This window comes from Leopardus geoffroyi, chromosome C2 (assembly GCF_018350155.1).
Source record: "Leopardus geoffroyi isolate Oge1 chromosome C2, O.geoffroyi_Oge1_pat1.0, whole genome shotgun sequence".
NCBI lineage: Eukaryota > Metazoa > Chordata > Mammalia > Carnivora > Felidae > Leopardus > Leopardus geoffroyi.
The window spans coordinates 84,298,429-84,313,413 of NC_059333.1; the positions used below are offsets into that span (position 1 = coordinate 84,298,429).

Genomic DNA, 14,985 nt, shown 5'->3' on the forward strand with positions numbered 1-14,985 from the left:
TTTTCAGAGAAAATTTACCAAGGAATGAAAAGTGCTATGGTGATGTTTGAGACTGTGGTTGGGCATTCCTTCAAGTGTGTGAGTGAGCAGAGCATCCAGCTGTCAACCCAGCTTCAACTGAAAACAATGAATGTCCAATTTCAAGCCTTTGATTTTGAAGATGACCAATTTGGAAATGGTAAGTTAAATCTTCATCATGTCACAAACATAAACTTCAGAGACCCAGGGATAGTATCAAGTTGTTTTTTGTGTGTGCAGTTGTCAAAGGGACAAGAATCACATGAGCTTCCTAGAACAGTATGATTCTATAAAGCTTTTAGGGCCAAGTTCCCCTCCTGCCATTCCTCTGAGTCAACCAACCTCAAAATCAGACACCTTAACCCACCCTTGTCCTCCCACAACAGGATATGTTCTCTTTATATGACTAAAACATGTATTCTGACTCCTCCAACACACACACACACACGCACACACACACACTGACTGAATCAAAAAGTCAGAAAATACCACCTACAACTTCCTCTTTACAAGCTATTGAGTACTAGTTAACTCAGGTATTTTGAGAGACTTTAAAGATCCTGAGTATTAGTAATATCTAAAATACAAGATTTCAGAATAGATTCTTTCCCACTTGCAGAGGGAAAAGAGAAAGATGGAATATTTCAAGATAGAAACATACTCTGTTGGGCACCCTGTTTTCAATTATGAACTCAGTTCTCCTGACTAGAGCTTCCTTGTAGCTGGTCTTAGTTCCCATGCAACTTCTGCTTTGAGTTTTAACCACCACAGAGGGAAGCAGGTCCTAGGAAGAAGGCCAGGGACAGAACAGGCTGACTTTCTGAAAAAGTCCTTTTTTCCTCGCTGGGAAAATGGGTTACAAGGATTTCTACATATGTGCAGGAATTGAATTTCAGTTTCTAAAACATTCCTTTCATAATAACTAATGACGTTATGACTACCTCTCAATTTTCATAAACAGATTTAGCTGGAAGATTAGCTGTAACTTAAATTTCTGTAATGTGAATCCAACTTCTCTTTGAGTTCCATTATAAAATTGAAGATGTGCCTACAAAAAACTTCTGACATACTTGCTGGGAAGCATTGAGCAGAAGAAGGAATAAAGTGTGGCTTGCCTCAGATCCCCTAATTTCTGTAGGTTTTGTCTGAGTCTTAAAATCTCTGCCTCCATTTTGGACCTTTACCACAGCACCAAGATAAAAATAGCAATATTTCTTAGTAGGTTGGCCCCACTCTGTCATCTTATCTGAAAACTTCCAATCTGGGGAAACTTAAAAATTCATAATGAGGATTTGAAAAGCCTCTGTTATTAACCATGTGACCTTAAACGAGGTACGCATTTGCTCTTCCTCCGGCTCAGAACCTCTGTGAAGCAGGAAGTGAGCAGGTGTATGAAACCTGGTAGTGGCAGAGATGAGAAATAACACCTTTCAGCAACATACACCTGACTTCTATTAGCAGTGCCCAAAGGGAGATGTAGAAAACTATCTTTTCATTTTTCCCCCTCCTTCCCTCACCCTCTCATCCAATTCTCAGCCTCCCACATTCTCAACCCATCTTAGGGAACTAAAATCCCAGAGCCTGAAAATGATTTCTCCAGCCCCAGACTGTCCGGCAGCCACTGTAAGAAGCAGCGTTTGAATAGAAAACTTTGGCCATGCAATTTGACACAAGTCCCTGTTTCCAGAGTTGGGAAACATGACCCCAGAACTTACTGTGGCTTACAGTTCTGATCCTGACTCTCCAGACCAAACCAACATTTCCCAAAGTTGGATCTGCCTCCCAGCTGCATCGGAATCCCCTGGACCCCACCTCCAACCCATCGAAACAAATTTCCAGGATGTGGGGACTGGGTATCTGCAGTTTAATTTAGTCCTTAAGTGATCACAAGCACTGCACATTTCAGATCATTGCGCTGACCCTATCTTCCTCGTTTTCACCTGTGTGTCTGAGGCAGCAGGTGGGAAGCCCAGCAGCTCCGTCTCTCTCTGGGTTTCCTTCTCTGTCAGGCTGAGGCAGGCAGGGGCAGTATCACTTCCCAGCATTGTGGCCACCCTGTAACACCTGTTACTCTGACTTCAATTGCAGCGGATGAATGCTTCAGTGACAGAAACAGGAGAGAAATCCCTGTGGCCGTGGGCCTGAGTATCGCAGGACTGCTTGTCGTTTTGCTAACAGCATGCCTGGTGGCCAGAAAGAGGCCCAGTAGAGGATATGAACGCATGTAAAGCCCCAGCTTCTTCAAAGTGTGCAAGGTTAAGGCCTTGGGAATTCTGGCTTCATATTCAGCCTGAAGTGAAGGAATCAGTTCTTCTAGTAGCCTATCCCACCCTCCCAATCTTATTAGGAAACCCAACTTTCCCCTAGGGGCCATCTGAAGGCTAATTAAAATGTAGCCACCACTTTCTCCTGTTGGCATAGGGAGGCTGTGCCATATGGGCTTGAATTCCATCTTCCACACCTGGTAATAGAGGGCTGGCTTTGAGAATTAGGGATAAGAAGCAGGGACATGCTTGGGAGAGGGAGAGAGCAAATACCCAAAGGGAGAATTGTAGAAGGACATTTTCAAACAGCACTGATTTTTCTTACACATTTTGAGGAGTCTCAATATCTAGTTAAAATGTATACATTATTTCTTTAAAAACCAATCCATTTCAAAATAGATTCTAAAGTCATTTAAAACTCCTGAATTGTGCCCAATTCCTGATTTACTTGAATTACAGAATGGTGTTAATAGACTATTATTTTTAAAAAGACATTCTATGCTATTATAATGTGTTATTAGTAAAAAAAAAAAAAAAAAAAAAAAAACTAGATAGCTTCCCAACATTTCATTTTTTAAAAATGTTTATTTTTGAGAGAGAGCGTGCGAAACACGGAAGGTGTGTGTGTGTGTGGCGGGGGGGCAGGTGGCAGAGGATCCAAAGTGGGCTCTGCACTGACAGCACAGAGCGCAATGCGGGGCTCGAACTCATGAACCTTGAGATCATGACCTGAGGGGAAGTCGGATGCTCAACTGATGGAGACACTCAAGTGTCCCCCAACATTTCATTTTTTAAAAATAGAAAGCACATATCAAAGATCTTGCCAAACGAAAGAGGATCCAAATTCTTCACCTTCATTTGTTGTCTGCCTTCTTAACGCTTTTTTTCTCTGCTTTGTCTTTATTTTCTTTGATTCTAGTCTATACTTGAAAATTTGTTAATTTGGGCCACAGTAGGGAGGGGATGCAGGCTAAGCATCAAAAATGATCAGGAATGGCAAGCAGAACAGGTAGATCTACACCAGATTATCACCCACTTTTCCTTTTTTTTTTTTTTTTTTAAATTTTTTTTTTCAACGTTTATTTATTTTGGGGACAGAGAGAGACAGAGCATGAACGGGGGAGGGACAGAGAGAGAGGGAGACACAGAATCGGAAACAGGCTCCAGGCTCTGAGCCATCAGCCCAGAGCCCGACACGGGGCTCGAACTCACGGACCGCGAGATCGTGACCTGGCTGAAGTCGGACGCTTAACCGACTGCGCCACCCAGGCGCCCCACCCACTTTTCCTTTTAAGCAAAGTTTTACCAAGAAAATCATAAACCAGGAGGTTCCTGACTGGACGGGGAAGAAAAATTCTATCAAATATGGCTTGGAATGTTACTTGTGCTTTTCTATTACATTGTTTAAATGGGAGAATCGAGGTTTTCATTTCAGAGACAAGGGGGAGGAATGGGCTTCTGGATGTTTTCAACTGCTTTTCCTAACAGGAAGGTTTGTTTTTCTGTGTTTGCCAGAGGTGCCACTCATTGTTTTGAACAGGAAGTGTATGAAGGTTGGCAACAGCTGTATAACCACTGCTTACCTAGGGCATGTACTGGTTTTCCCTGGAAGGATTTTAGCTGTCTCCACTTTCTCAGAAGTGAGGGTGGGGAGGGCAGAGGTTCAAGAGAGCTTCAAGAGCCCCCGACGACGTTTACAGTGTCAGGACATTCCTGTTTCCTTCTTATAACAGTTGATGTTGATGAAAATCTGGGATGGGAGGACCTGGTGTTTCCCAAAGTAACTGTTTTACCAGCGAGGGCTTGCCTTTGGAGAGATGCTCTCTCTCTCCATCTCCAGCCGGTCCCTCCAGCTGGTCCCTCCAGAAGTACCCCGTTCCTGACTCCCGTACTTGAAAGGTTCTATACTGCAGAGCACAAGCTGCTTATTCACCATGCTCCTCACTATCCTGTAGAATGACTAAAGGAATGTTCCTCTTCTAGTGTGTGGACATTTCTCCCACAGCACACGGGAAAGAAGCGGAATTAAAATCAAGGAGAGGGGGATAAGGCAGTTCACTTAAGTTCAATTTTCCTTTCTACCATCTTCGGTGAGTTCTTTAGAGTGGCTGCTGCTTAGAGTCCTGTTGTGTACCCCCTCACACACACCCGCCAATTATCTTTTAATTTACTGTGAATTAACATTCAAGTAAGCAAAAAGAGCAAAGCTTTCCTTTGAAAGACTGGTAAATAAAGCCCGGATGCGTTCCGGCCTCTCAGTTCTGCCTACTTTCTGCGTGAGTTCCGGGGAGGGTCTCGGATTGAGAATGCGGCCAGCTACCTGTTGGAAAGTGGCTCTCTCTCCGCCCCTGGATCCCTCTGGAGCTGCCTCCGAGTCTGCCTATTGCGGCTGCAGGCCCAGGGGCCCGAGGCTTCCTGCAGAGCGCTGCTCGTCGCTTTCTGGCGTCTGGGCAGGAGGCTGCTACGCGCACCCCGGGAAGCCCTGCCCAGCACGCTGGGGTGGGGGTGGGGTGGGGGTCGGGTGGGGGTGGGGGGGTGCCGGGGCTGGCAGGCGCTTGACCCTTCCCTTTAGTGAGTGTACCTGCTGCTTGCCTGTCCGGCGAGTTTCAACTCCATTTTCTCTTCTGCTGAGGATAGGGCATCCTGAATTCGCCCCTCCCTTTGCAACCCACCTAGAGATAATAGAAACCTTCACTAATGCCCACCTGGAAATAACCATCCATTGTTCATATTGATGTATTTCCCTCTCATGAGTATTGTTTTGCTAACTGGAAGCATACAGAGTACACAATTTGAAATCCTTTGTTACCTGTGCATCATAAGCATTTCTCTATGTTATTAAATTTGCAAAGTGTCATTATTATGGCTGCTATCATGAATATGCTATCAACATTATATAATAATTTACTTAATTATTATGTTTAGAATTGTTATTGTTTTTAGGTTTTCCACAAATATGTGATTAAAGAATTACATACGAATTACAAAACAGACAAGACGTTGATTAACAAATGTGTAGAAATGTCTGCCCAATTTTGGTTTTGCCCCACACAGTAAATTGGTTAAAACGGTTATAATTTATTCTGCAGTACTGATTCTTAATTTTTAAGAAAAAAATGGAAACAAAAGATATATGTAGGTGATTTAAAATTTGAATACTTAAACAAGTATTTAAATGAAATTCTGTTAAAATTTTAAATTTGTTTTAAGTATTACAGAAATACATAAAATGAAAGAGTAGAGTTAAAATAGTGACTAAATTTTCCCCACAGACTTTTCCTTCCTCATTATCTAGTCGATGGGTGGAAGGGGAAAGGGTGTTTAAAAATCACCAGTAGCAGTGGAAATATAAGCTAATGCAATACACTTTGAAAACTGGTGAACAAAAAAGAAACAAGATTCAGAGGAAGAGTTGAGAGCTCAGCAGGACACCTGCTTCCCTAGCACACACACCAAGAAGCCATATGAGAGAAAAAAAAAAATCCTGTGAACACATACTACCAGTCCTAAAACTGGAGAGAAAAAGACTGGTCATTTTATCTCTTCTCATCTGGAGTAGTGAAAATGGCTACTGGGAAAAGGAAGCAGGGTAAACACAGAGACTGATAGAAGTGAACTGGGGAACCAACCCCAAATCCCAGGGAACCCCCAGACTATAGCTAACTCCCAAGGTACAGAAAAGAAGAAAGAATCCAAATAGGTAGCTCAATGGGAAACATTAACTGATCTCACAATGGGAAGAAATATCCTAATTTACACAAATGATGTTAAAGGAAATTCAATGTCATGGATGAAATGCCCAAGCATAAGCAAGATGAAACAAGGTACATGACCACTATGCAAAATTATTGCAGCAAAAGAATGTAAGAATAAGACTAGATTAAAATATGGCTACAGAGTTTTAGTTTGGCAAGATGAAAAATGTTCTGGAAATGGATAGTGGTGATGGTTGCACAAACTGTGAATGTACTTAATGTCCCTGAAGTGTACACTTGAAAACAGTTAAGGGACACCTGGGTGGCTCAGTCAGTTAAGCGTCCCACTTTGGCTCAGGTCATGATCTCACGGTTCGTGGGTTCAAGCTCCTTGTTAGGCTCTGTGCTGACAATTCAGAGCCTGTAGTCTGCTTTGGATAATGCATCTGCCTCTCCCTCTGCCTCCCTCCCCCCCCCCAAAGTAAATAAAACATTAAAAAAACAGTTAATTTTATGTTATGTATATTTTACCACAATTAAAGGAGGGAGAGTTAGAAAGGAATATAGTTGATAAAATACAAAGAAAACGTAACTCAAGAAACAGAAATCCCTGACAATTGATTTTGCTGAGAATCACTTAATAAGAGTGTGAATTCCATATAACCAGAACTCAGGGGTGAAATGTTATAATGAAAGAGTGAGGTGAATGGGAGAGTTCATTCCTATGAGTGAACAAATTGAGTACCAAAGCAATGCACAGTAACAAATAGTAAGAGGCAGAATAGAGCTGAAAAATGAGTTATCTTCAAGAGAAAAGAACTGAAGTAAGCATTTAATGCAGATAAAAAATAAGATCATACCATGATAGGGCAGCTGCTAGGCATGGGAGATATTCAGATTGTCTAAAATAAGGATAATTGGTGCCTCTGAAGTAGAGTTCAAAAATAGGAAGAAGATAAATTTGATGGCTTTAGAGATTTTGCTTAAGATAAATGCTTGAAGTTGCAGATTGCAAGAGCACAGTGTATCCCAGGAAAAAATAGACACAGAAAGCTTAACATTGGGCACCTGGGTGGCTCAGTCGGTTGAGTGTCCAACTCTTGATGTCTGCTCAGGTTATGGTCTCACAGTTGGGATTGAGTCCCGCATAGGATTCTGTGCTAACAGTGAGGAGCCTGCTTGGGATTCTCTCTCTCTCCCTCTCTCAGCTCCTTCCCCACTGTGTGTGCATGCATGTAGAACACACAAGCGCTGCGCTCTCTCTGTCTCTCAAAATAAATATTTTTTTAAAAGAAAGCTTAACATTAAGATACAGCCAAACTAAGCTATAGAACTTTAAAGATAAAGAATTCTTTAGACATACAAATTCTCCCTCTCCATTAAAAAACCAAATCACCTATAACATTTAAAGCCGGCAAACAACATCTACAAAATCCTAAGGGAAAGAAAGTGTGACTCCGAAGTATCATTTACTAAGATAATAGGCAGGTATCCTCAAACATGAAATAATTCAAGAGATATAACACCAAGGAGCTTTTCTTAAAGATAGTGTTTGACAATGAAATTTGGTAAGATCAGAGAGAAGCCACATTATAAACAAGAACATAAGCAAATATCTCTCTGGAATAGAGAAGCCACAGTTTTTAAAAAAAAGCATTTTATCTATTTAAATAGATAAATGGAAAAAGCATTAAACAACTATGGGTCTGAAAATTTATCATACAGATACATCTTGTATATGAAAACCATGTACATGGTTTTTCATTACAACATTATTTGTAATAGTAAAAGTTTGAAACAAGAGAAGTGTCCATCAGTCTGGAACAGATACATCCCACAACAGAATATAGTTATAAGCAAGAATGAGAACATACATTTTTATGTATGTATAGGAAAGTTACCCAAAATATATTGTTAAATGAAAAAACATAATGCATAATAGTGAGAAAAGGAGGAAATAAAATATATTTTCATTTTTGCTGATACCTGAAACATTGGAAATGTATATGGAAAACCAGTGGTTAAGACAGGGGTAACAAAAAAGATGAGACAAAGGTGAAAGTGGAACTTCTCAACATACAGCATTTTGTATTATTTTGACTTTGAATCAGGAATGTGTGTTATATATTTGAAACATATTTTTTTTAACTATTGGAATGATAGTTATCAAATAGAATTGAAATGTTATAAACCAGAACAATGATTTAAAAAATAATATATCTATTCAGGGGCACCTGGGTGGCTCAGTCAGTTAAGCATCTGACTTTGGCTCAGGTCATGATCTCATGGTTGGGGGGGGTGGTGCAGGGTCGTGAGATGGAGCCCCTTGTTGGGCTCTGTGCTGACAGCTGGGAACCTGGAGCCTGCTTCCCTCGCTTTCTGCCCCTCCCTCACTTGTGCTCTGTCTTTCTCTCTCTCTCTCTCAAAAATAAACATTAAAAATTATGTAAAAAAATAATACATTTATTCAAAATTTGAGTTGGGAATAAGAGAGAGAGAAGGGAATCTGTTAGTGCTAATCTTTCAAAACATTATCAATAGATAATGTCTAAATTGGAAACACAGAGTTTAGAAAATGCATACTGTCTCTCACTTATTTCATAACCTCTTAATGCACTTTATAATCCTTTAGTGTGTATTTATAGTCTCTTTTTTGAACGTTAAAGAGATCTTTTATGAAACAATACTTCCTGTGACAAAGTTACATTTATTTGAAGTTTGGTAGTTTTCCCAGTTTTGTTTTAGCTTTTTTCTTCTGTGAAATCAATTAAAATAAGCAATTTTGGTAAAATAGCATTTGTATGATCCTATTTTAATAAAAGTATGTGTATATATTTTTCTACCCATGTCCTTATAGTTGTAAAGAAAGATGCCTGAAATTATATTTGTCCATGTTTTCGCAAGGATAACTTCTGGGTGGGTGGTTTTCAGGTGATTGGTTTTGTAAGGGTTCCGGGGGAGGCTGGCCCAAAATGTAACACAATGGCATACTGATTATCTTGAGTCGAATCTACTTGGGAAACAGCCAGTGCAAGGACATTCAGACCCTCCTCGGTCACCCTGGAAGCAGGAAATCTCCCATATGAAAGGTACCCTCCCTGTAAAACACACAGTAAAAACACATCCTGTCACCAGAGAGAGGAACGTTAAAGCCAAGAAAGCTATAGAAACAAACCCTGTTACTTTTTATTAATCTGCTATCTCAGCCCAAATTCCACTTAGAATTCCTTACTAATTGAAGCTCCCAAACATCTGTTCTCTTTATCCTGTCAAATCCTCACAAATGCAGTATCTCTTTGTTTAAAATGTATAGAAACTGCCTGCATTAGTCATTTCTTTGGGTATCAATTTCATTACTGATGAATTACTGTGCACATATAATAAAACTTAGGGTTTTTTTCCTCCTTTTAATCTGTAATTCTTAAACCAGCTGGAAGAATCTTGGAGGAAAGAAGGAATTTCTTCCTCTCCTACAGTTGTTATTTTTTTATTTGTGCTTTTCTAAATCATCTTAATTATTTGTAAAGAGAAAAATATCATTTTTTGAAAATTGAATGATGTTTTGTCAGGCATACACATGAGCACACACACACACTCATCTATGCACAGAGGAAGCAATTGCCTTCCAAGGTTTGCAGTGATTCATTGAAATGGAAGAATTGTGGTGATCAGATCATTGTTTTCTTTGTGTACTTTTCTGCATTTTATTATTATTATTATTATTATTATTATTATTATTTTATTTTAGAGAGAGCATGTGCATGCACATGTGAACAGGGGAGGGGCAGAGGGCGAGGGAATCTCAAACAGGCTCCACACTCAGCACCGAGTCTGCTGGGGGGCTCAATCTCATGACTCTGGGATCATGACCTGAGCAGAAATCAAAAGTCGGTCGCTCAACCGACTGAGCCACCCAGGTGCCCCACTTTTCTGCATTTTAACAACATTTAAGCTATGTGATATTATTTTTTTTTTAATTTTTTTAACGTTTATTTATTTTTGAGACAGAGAGAGACAGAGCATGAACAGGGAAGGTCAGAGAGAGAGGGAGACACAGAATGGGAAGCAGGCTCCAGGCTCTGAACCATCAGCCCACAGCCCGATGCGGGGCTCGAACTCACGGACCGTGAGATCGTGACCTGAGCCGAAGTCGGAGGCTTAACCGACAGAGCCACCCAGGCGCCCCTAAGCTATGTGATATTAAATGCTGTTAAATTATATGGAAAGTGAAGGCTGCTGTCTACTCCCATCCCAGCCTTCCCCAGCATCTTGTCTATCTTTTCACTTCCGGCATACCTGCAGTTTTTTGGGGGTTCATGCAACGCTCCATGATTTTAGGGAACTTCTCTGTCAGCACACTGAGATCCACCACATTCTTTTTAGTGGCCACAATATCTTCTATTGTATGGATATACCATTTAACATTTTTGATGGATATCTAGAGTGCCCATTTTGCTCTCATAAAATGAGATTATTGTAACATATCTTTGTGTACTTACATGAATAGATCTTTATAATACCCTATGGTGGAATTATTTTAGCATATGTGTTTCACATTTTGGTCAATAGGTAGGTGCTTTGCATTTTGTTTTAACATTTTTGTATCTTTTCCTAAATCATTCTAATCAAATTAACTTCTTAGTTTGTTAACGTTCTTTTTTATCTAAGAAATACGTATTTACTAATATACTAAATAACAAAATTGTGTACTCCAAAAGGGCTTATCATGAAAAGTAACATTTCCCTGCCCTTCCTCTAAGAGACAAAGTACTTTTAACTAATTTTAATAATTTCTTATGGTAACTATCTAATAATTCTTTTTTTAATTTTTTTAAAGTTTATGTATTATTGAGAAACAGAAAGAGACAGAGCATGAGCATGGGAGGGACAGAGAGAAGGAAGACACAGAATCTGAATCAGGCTGTAGGCTCTGAGCCGTCAGCACAGAGCACGAAGCAGGGCTTGAACTCACAAATGGCGAGATTTTGACCTGAGCCGAAATTGGATGCTTCATCGACTGAGCCACCCAGACACCCCTCAATAATTCTTTTAAAAAATGTTAAAAAGCTTTTCTATTTCTCAATTTATTAGCTTTAAACTTCTTATTATGGCAGATAAGGATTTCATACTCTTAACAACATCCCTTCTATTGTTATATCACTGTTTTTTGTTAAATCAATAAGGTATATATTATCATCATTATGTAAATATTGTCCACTGCCAAATGAAATAGTATAGGACAAGCACAGGGCGTGTCTTGTACAGATTTGTTGAGTCTCTATCGTTCTCTCTCCCTGGTCCTTCCTGATCCTTTTTTGTCTGACTTCAGGTGAGAATTGATCCTTGGTTTGTTTTGATATTGGTTCATGCAACGATCTCATGAATATATTCTCATATCTATTCTTTTTATTTTTCATGATCTTATGAGATATTTATTCAAATATTTGAAATTTTCATTAAAATTTTTCTTTGCATTTGTCTTAAACTAAGATGATATGACGTTTTACCTTACAAACCCTTGCCCTCACCTTGTTCTTCTTCATCCCGTTCTCCCTTAGCCATCTATAGGCCATTACTTTTATTGGTTTATCATGCATTTATCCTTCCAGATCTTCTTTAAGTAAATGCAAGAAATATATCTTCATTTCCTCTTTACTTACATAAAACATTGTAGTACTATATGCATTTTTCTTTGCGTTACTTTTTTCCCCTTAACATGTGCTGGAGATTTTTCTTCTTTACTTTTTTTTTTTTATTTGAGTACAGCTGACACACGGTGTTACATTAGTTTCAGGTGGACAAAGTAGTGATTCAACCTCCCTATAGGTCATTATGTTCACCACAAGTGTAGCTACACCTGTCACCATGCACCGCTATTATAATATCATTGACTATATTCCCCATGCTGTACCTTTCATCCCTGTGACTTATTCGTTCCATAACTGGAAGCCTGTGTCTCCTACTCCTCTTCACTCATTTTACCCATTCCCCTACTCCCCTTTCCTCCCCATCAGTTTTTTTTATGTATTTATAGACCTGATTCTGCTTTTTGTTTGTTTATTCTTGTGTTTTCATTTTTTAGATTCCACATATGTGTGGAAATGATATGGTATTTGTCTTCCTCAATCTGACTTATTTCACTGAGCATAATACCCTATAGGTCCATCCAGGTTGTTGCAAATGCAAGATCTCATTTTTTTTATCGCTGCGTTATATTCGATTGTGCGTATATGTGTGTATATACATACATATATCACATCTTCTTTAACCATTCATCTATTGCCTTTTCTCTATCCTTGAATAAGATATAGTTCTCTATACTTATTTGTATTCAATCAAGTTCCCTTTTATCCTCATGGCTCTCCATCTTTCTCCTGTTGAGACTGACTACATTTTAAACAAACAGAATAAATACTCTCTAATGAAATAAAGAAAAAAATTTTATTTTCAACGTTTATTCATTTATTTTGAGACAGAATGTGCATGTGCGCACAAGCGGGGGGGGGGGGGGCTGGCGCAGAGAGAGAGAAAGGGAGAGAGAGAAACCTAAGCAGGATCTGCGCTGACAGCTTGAACCCACGAACCATGAGATCATGACCCAAGGGCTTGAACCCATGAACCACGAGATCATGACCTGAGCTGAAACCAAGAGTCGGATGCCTAACCAACTGAGCCACCCAGATGCCTCTAAAGAAAAAAGTTTTGACAAATTTACAAATGTTCATTTTTAAGCTCTCATAAATAATTAGACCTTGAAGTGTAGCAAAAAAAATATTTTACAAAGTAGATAAACATCACATGTTTTCAAGAGATCAGGTATAATCTAACAACAATCTCTTGTATGTAAGCACATTCTACTTTTCAGAGAACACACCTGGAAGAAAACATGTCTAACGATTATTAAGTATCTATTAATTGCTGGGGGTGCCTAGGTGGCTCAGTCGTTTAGGAGTCAGACTCTTGATCTCAGCTCAATTCCTGATCTCAGGATCCTGAGTTCGAGCCCTGCATTAGACTCCATGTTGGGCATGGAGCCTTAAAAAAAAACAAACCTATTAATTGCTGCAAAGATAAGGGTATCTTGTTTAATCCCTCAAGAATCTTATACATTATTTGCTTATTTTATAAATGAAGAAATTGCAAGGTTCAATAACTCATCCAAGTTCACACAGTTAGTGGTGAAATTAAAAGTCAAGCTTGGTGGCATATCAACTATACTTCAATTTTTAAAAAAAAGTCAAGCTTGGATTTGACTCAAAAGTTCATATTCTTCCCACTCTAGTCTGCTTTCTGGTCTGTCCTCACCAAACCTTACCTGCTATATTGTATTTTTTTCTTTCTCCCTCTCTTAGTTGACGAGTGTTCATCTGACTACACAATTGTGCTTCCTGTGATTGGGGCCATTGTGCTTGGTCTCTGCGCTGTGGGTTTGATTGTCTATGGAATCCGCCTAAGACGTGAATCATCTGGATACCAGAGAATCTAATTGGTTCCCAGAGGAAAAGAAAATAATGGAGTTTAGAGAATTCTTTCATCATTTCCAGAATGTTGGGGACTTCCCTTAGCGTGAGTCCTTCTGACAATATAAACTACTATCTTTCACAAAAACTAAGTCATTTCTGATTTAAATTCAAGCAACAAATCAATTTCTACATATTTTTTGTTTATTTTATGAAAGATATAGTGACCTGCTTGAGTATTTTCCAGTGTCCTTCAAAATTTTTTAACCATTCAAATCAACGTTTGAGATATGTTAAATTAATATAATGCATGTAAAGTGGTATATGCTCCCAAATTATAAACTAAAATGTTAATTGTAACTAATGCTACCTGTGCACATTGGAATTTTATTTTATCCTTCATCTTTCCCAATAAAAAAAAAAAACATGCCTCTTCTTTGTCTATAAAATGGACTTCCAGAACTTTTCTTATCCATGTTTTATATGATATCCATGTCTGATGATCTGCTTTCCACTTTAATTTTTTTTTAATCATCAAAAATCCCACTATATCACAGTTTGTCTAGGTTTGATGTGACGCCAACAAGAGGAACAAATTAGCTTATACTTTTAATCTTGACTCCTCCTGCAGAATAACTAAAGGCTAAGAATTAGGTGGCTACAGACAACAGAATTAAATAATAAGCAAGAAACATAATCCTTAATAGTTGAACACATATATGCCAGACACTTGGCTAAGTTTAGATACATTCCATTTAATCCTCCCAACTTATAGATGAGTAAACTCAGACTTAAGGAAATTGATCACCTCAATGTCACCCAGCTAACAAATGGCAGAGCCAAAATTTGACTGCCAGTTGGTCTGGTGCCAACGTCTATGGACTTCACTACATCAACTTGGCTACAAGAACAATGACACTGAATTCTGCCTGAAGCCTCATACCAGCAAGTGCTCCTTTTTTCACAGAGAAAAGGAATTTCTCCAGAATCATAAGAGATAAGGGGACATGAAAGGACTTGATAGATAATGAAATAGGAGATCTTTAATAATGTTCTCTGCCTCCTTGAAGGAGACTAAGGGGCTCTGCAAAACATCAGTTTCTCATTTTTATGGGACTGTGCAGCTGTGGATCTAAAGATAAAGGAATGGAGTAAACATCTCAACTCATTTTTTATTTCTTTGAAAACAGAAATCTAACCTCCAGCCAACTTTTCTTTCTTGAAGGTAGATCCCCCCCTTGTGGTAACCTGCTTCTTCTGCTCTGTTAGAACCACATTTTCTATTCTAGTACACTTTATTCTGTAGAGCAGCCTGCCAAGAATTGTATTCACTGCTTGTTCTTACAACTAAACAAACGAACTAAGTATACTAACAGAAAAGACCACATACCCCTAGAATTCTTTAGGAAAGGAATAATTTGGGTCACCCCAGAGTACATAATGACTTTCTTGATTTGTTCTCTTATGAGTCAGTAGGCTTGGCAAGGTCCTCAGTTTAGCCTTAATGGAATATGAGTTGAATTAGAAGTTTTTGTAATAAAAACTTAT

General features: G+C 38.9%; 1 protein-coding gene across 5 annotated transcripts in view; it reads left to right on the forward strand.

Annotated features, from left to right (window-relative positions):
- Positions 1-13,886, forward strand: part of LAMP3 (lysosomal associated membrane protein 3) — a 45,726-nt gene extending 31,840 nt beyond the window's left edge. For 3 of the 5 annotated variants that reach the window (XM_045502836.1, XM_045502835.1, XM_045502837.1), the window contains exons 5-6: positions 8-178; positions 4,016-4,540. In XM_045502836.1, the coding sequence (XP_045358792.1) occupies positions 8-178; positions 4,016-4,242 (398 nt within the window). In that variant the 3' untranslated portion in view covers positions 4,243-4,540. Of the gene's footprint in view, positions 1-7; positions 179-2,106; positions 2,775-4,015; positions 4,541-13,329 lie in introns of those variants that run through there. The other 2 variants (XM_045502838.1, XM_045502839.1) reach the window with 2 other exon arrangements.
- Positions 13,887-14,985: the final 1,099 nt, after the last annotated feature.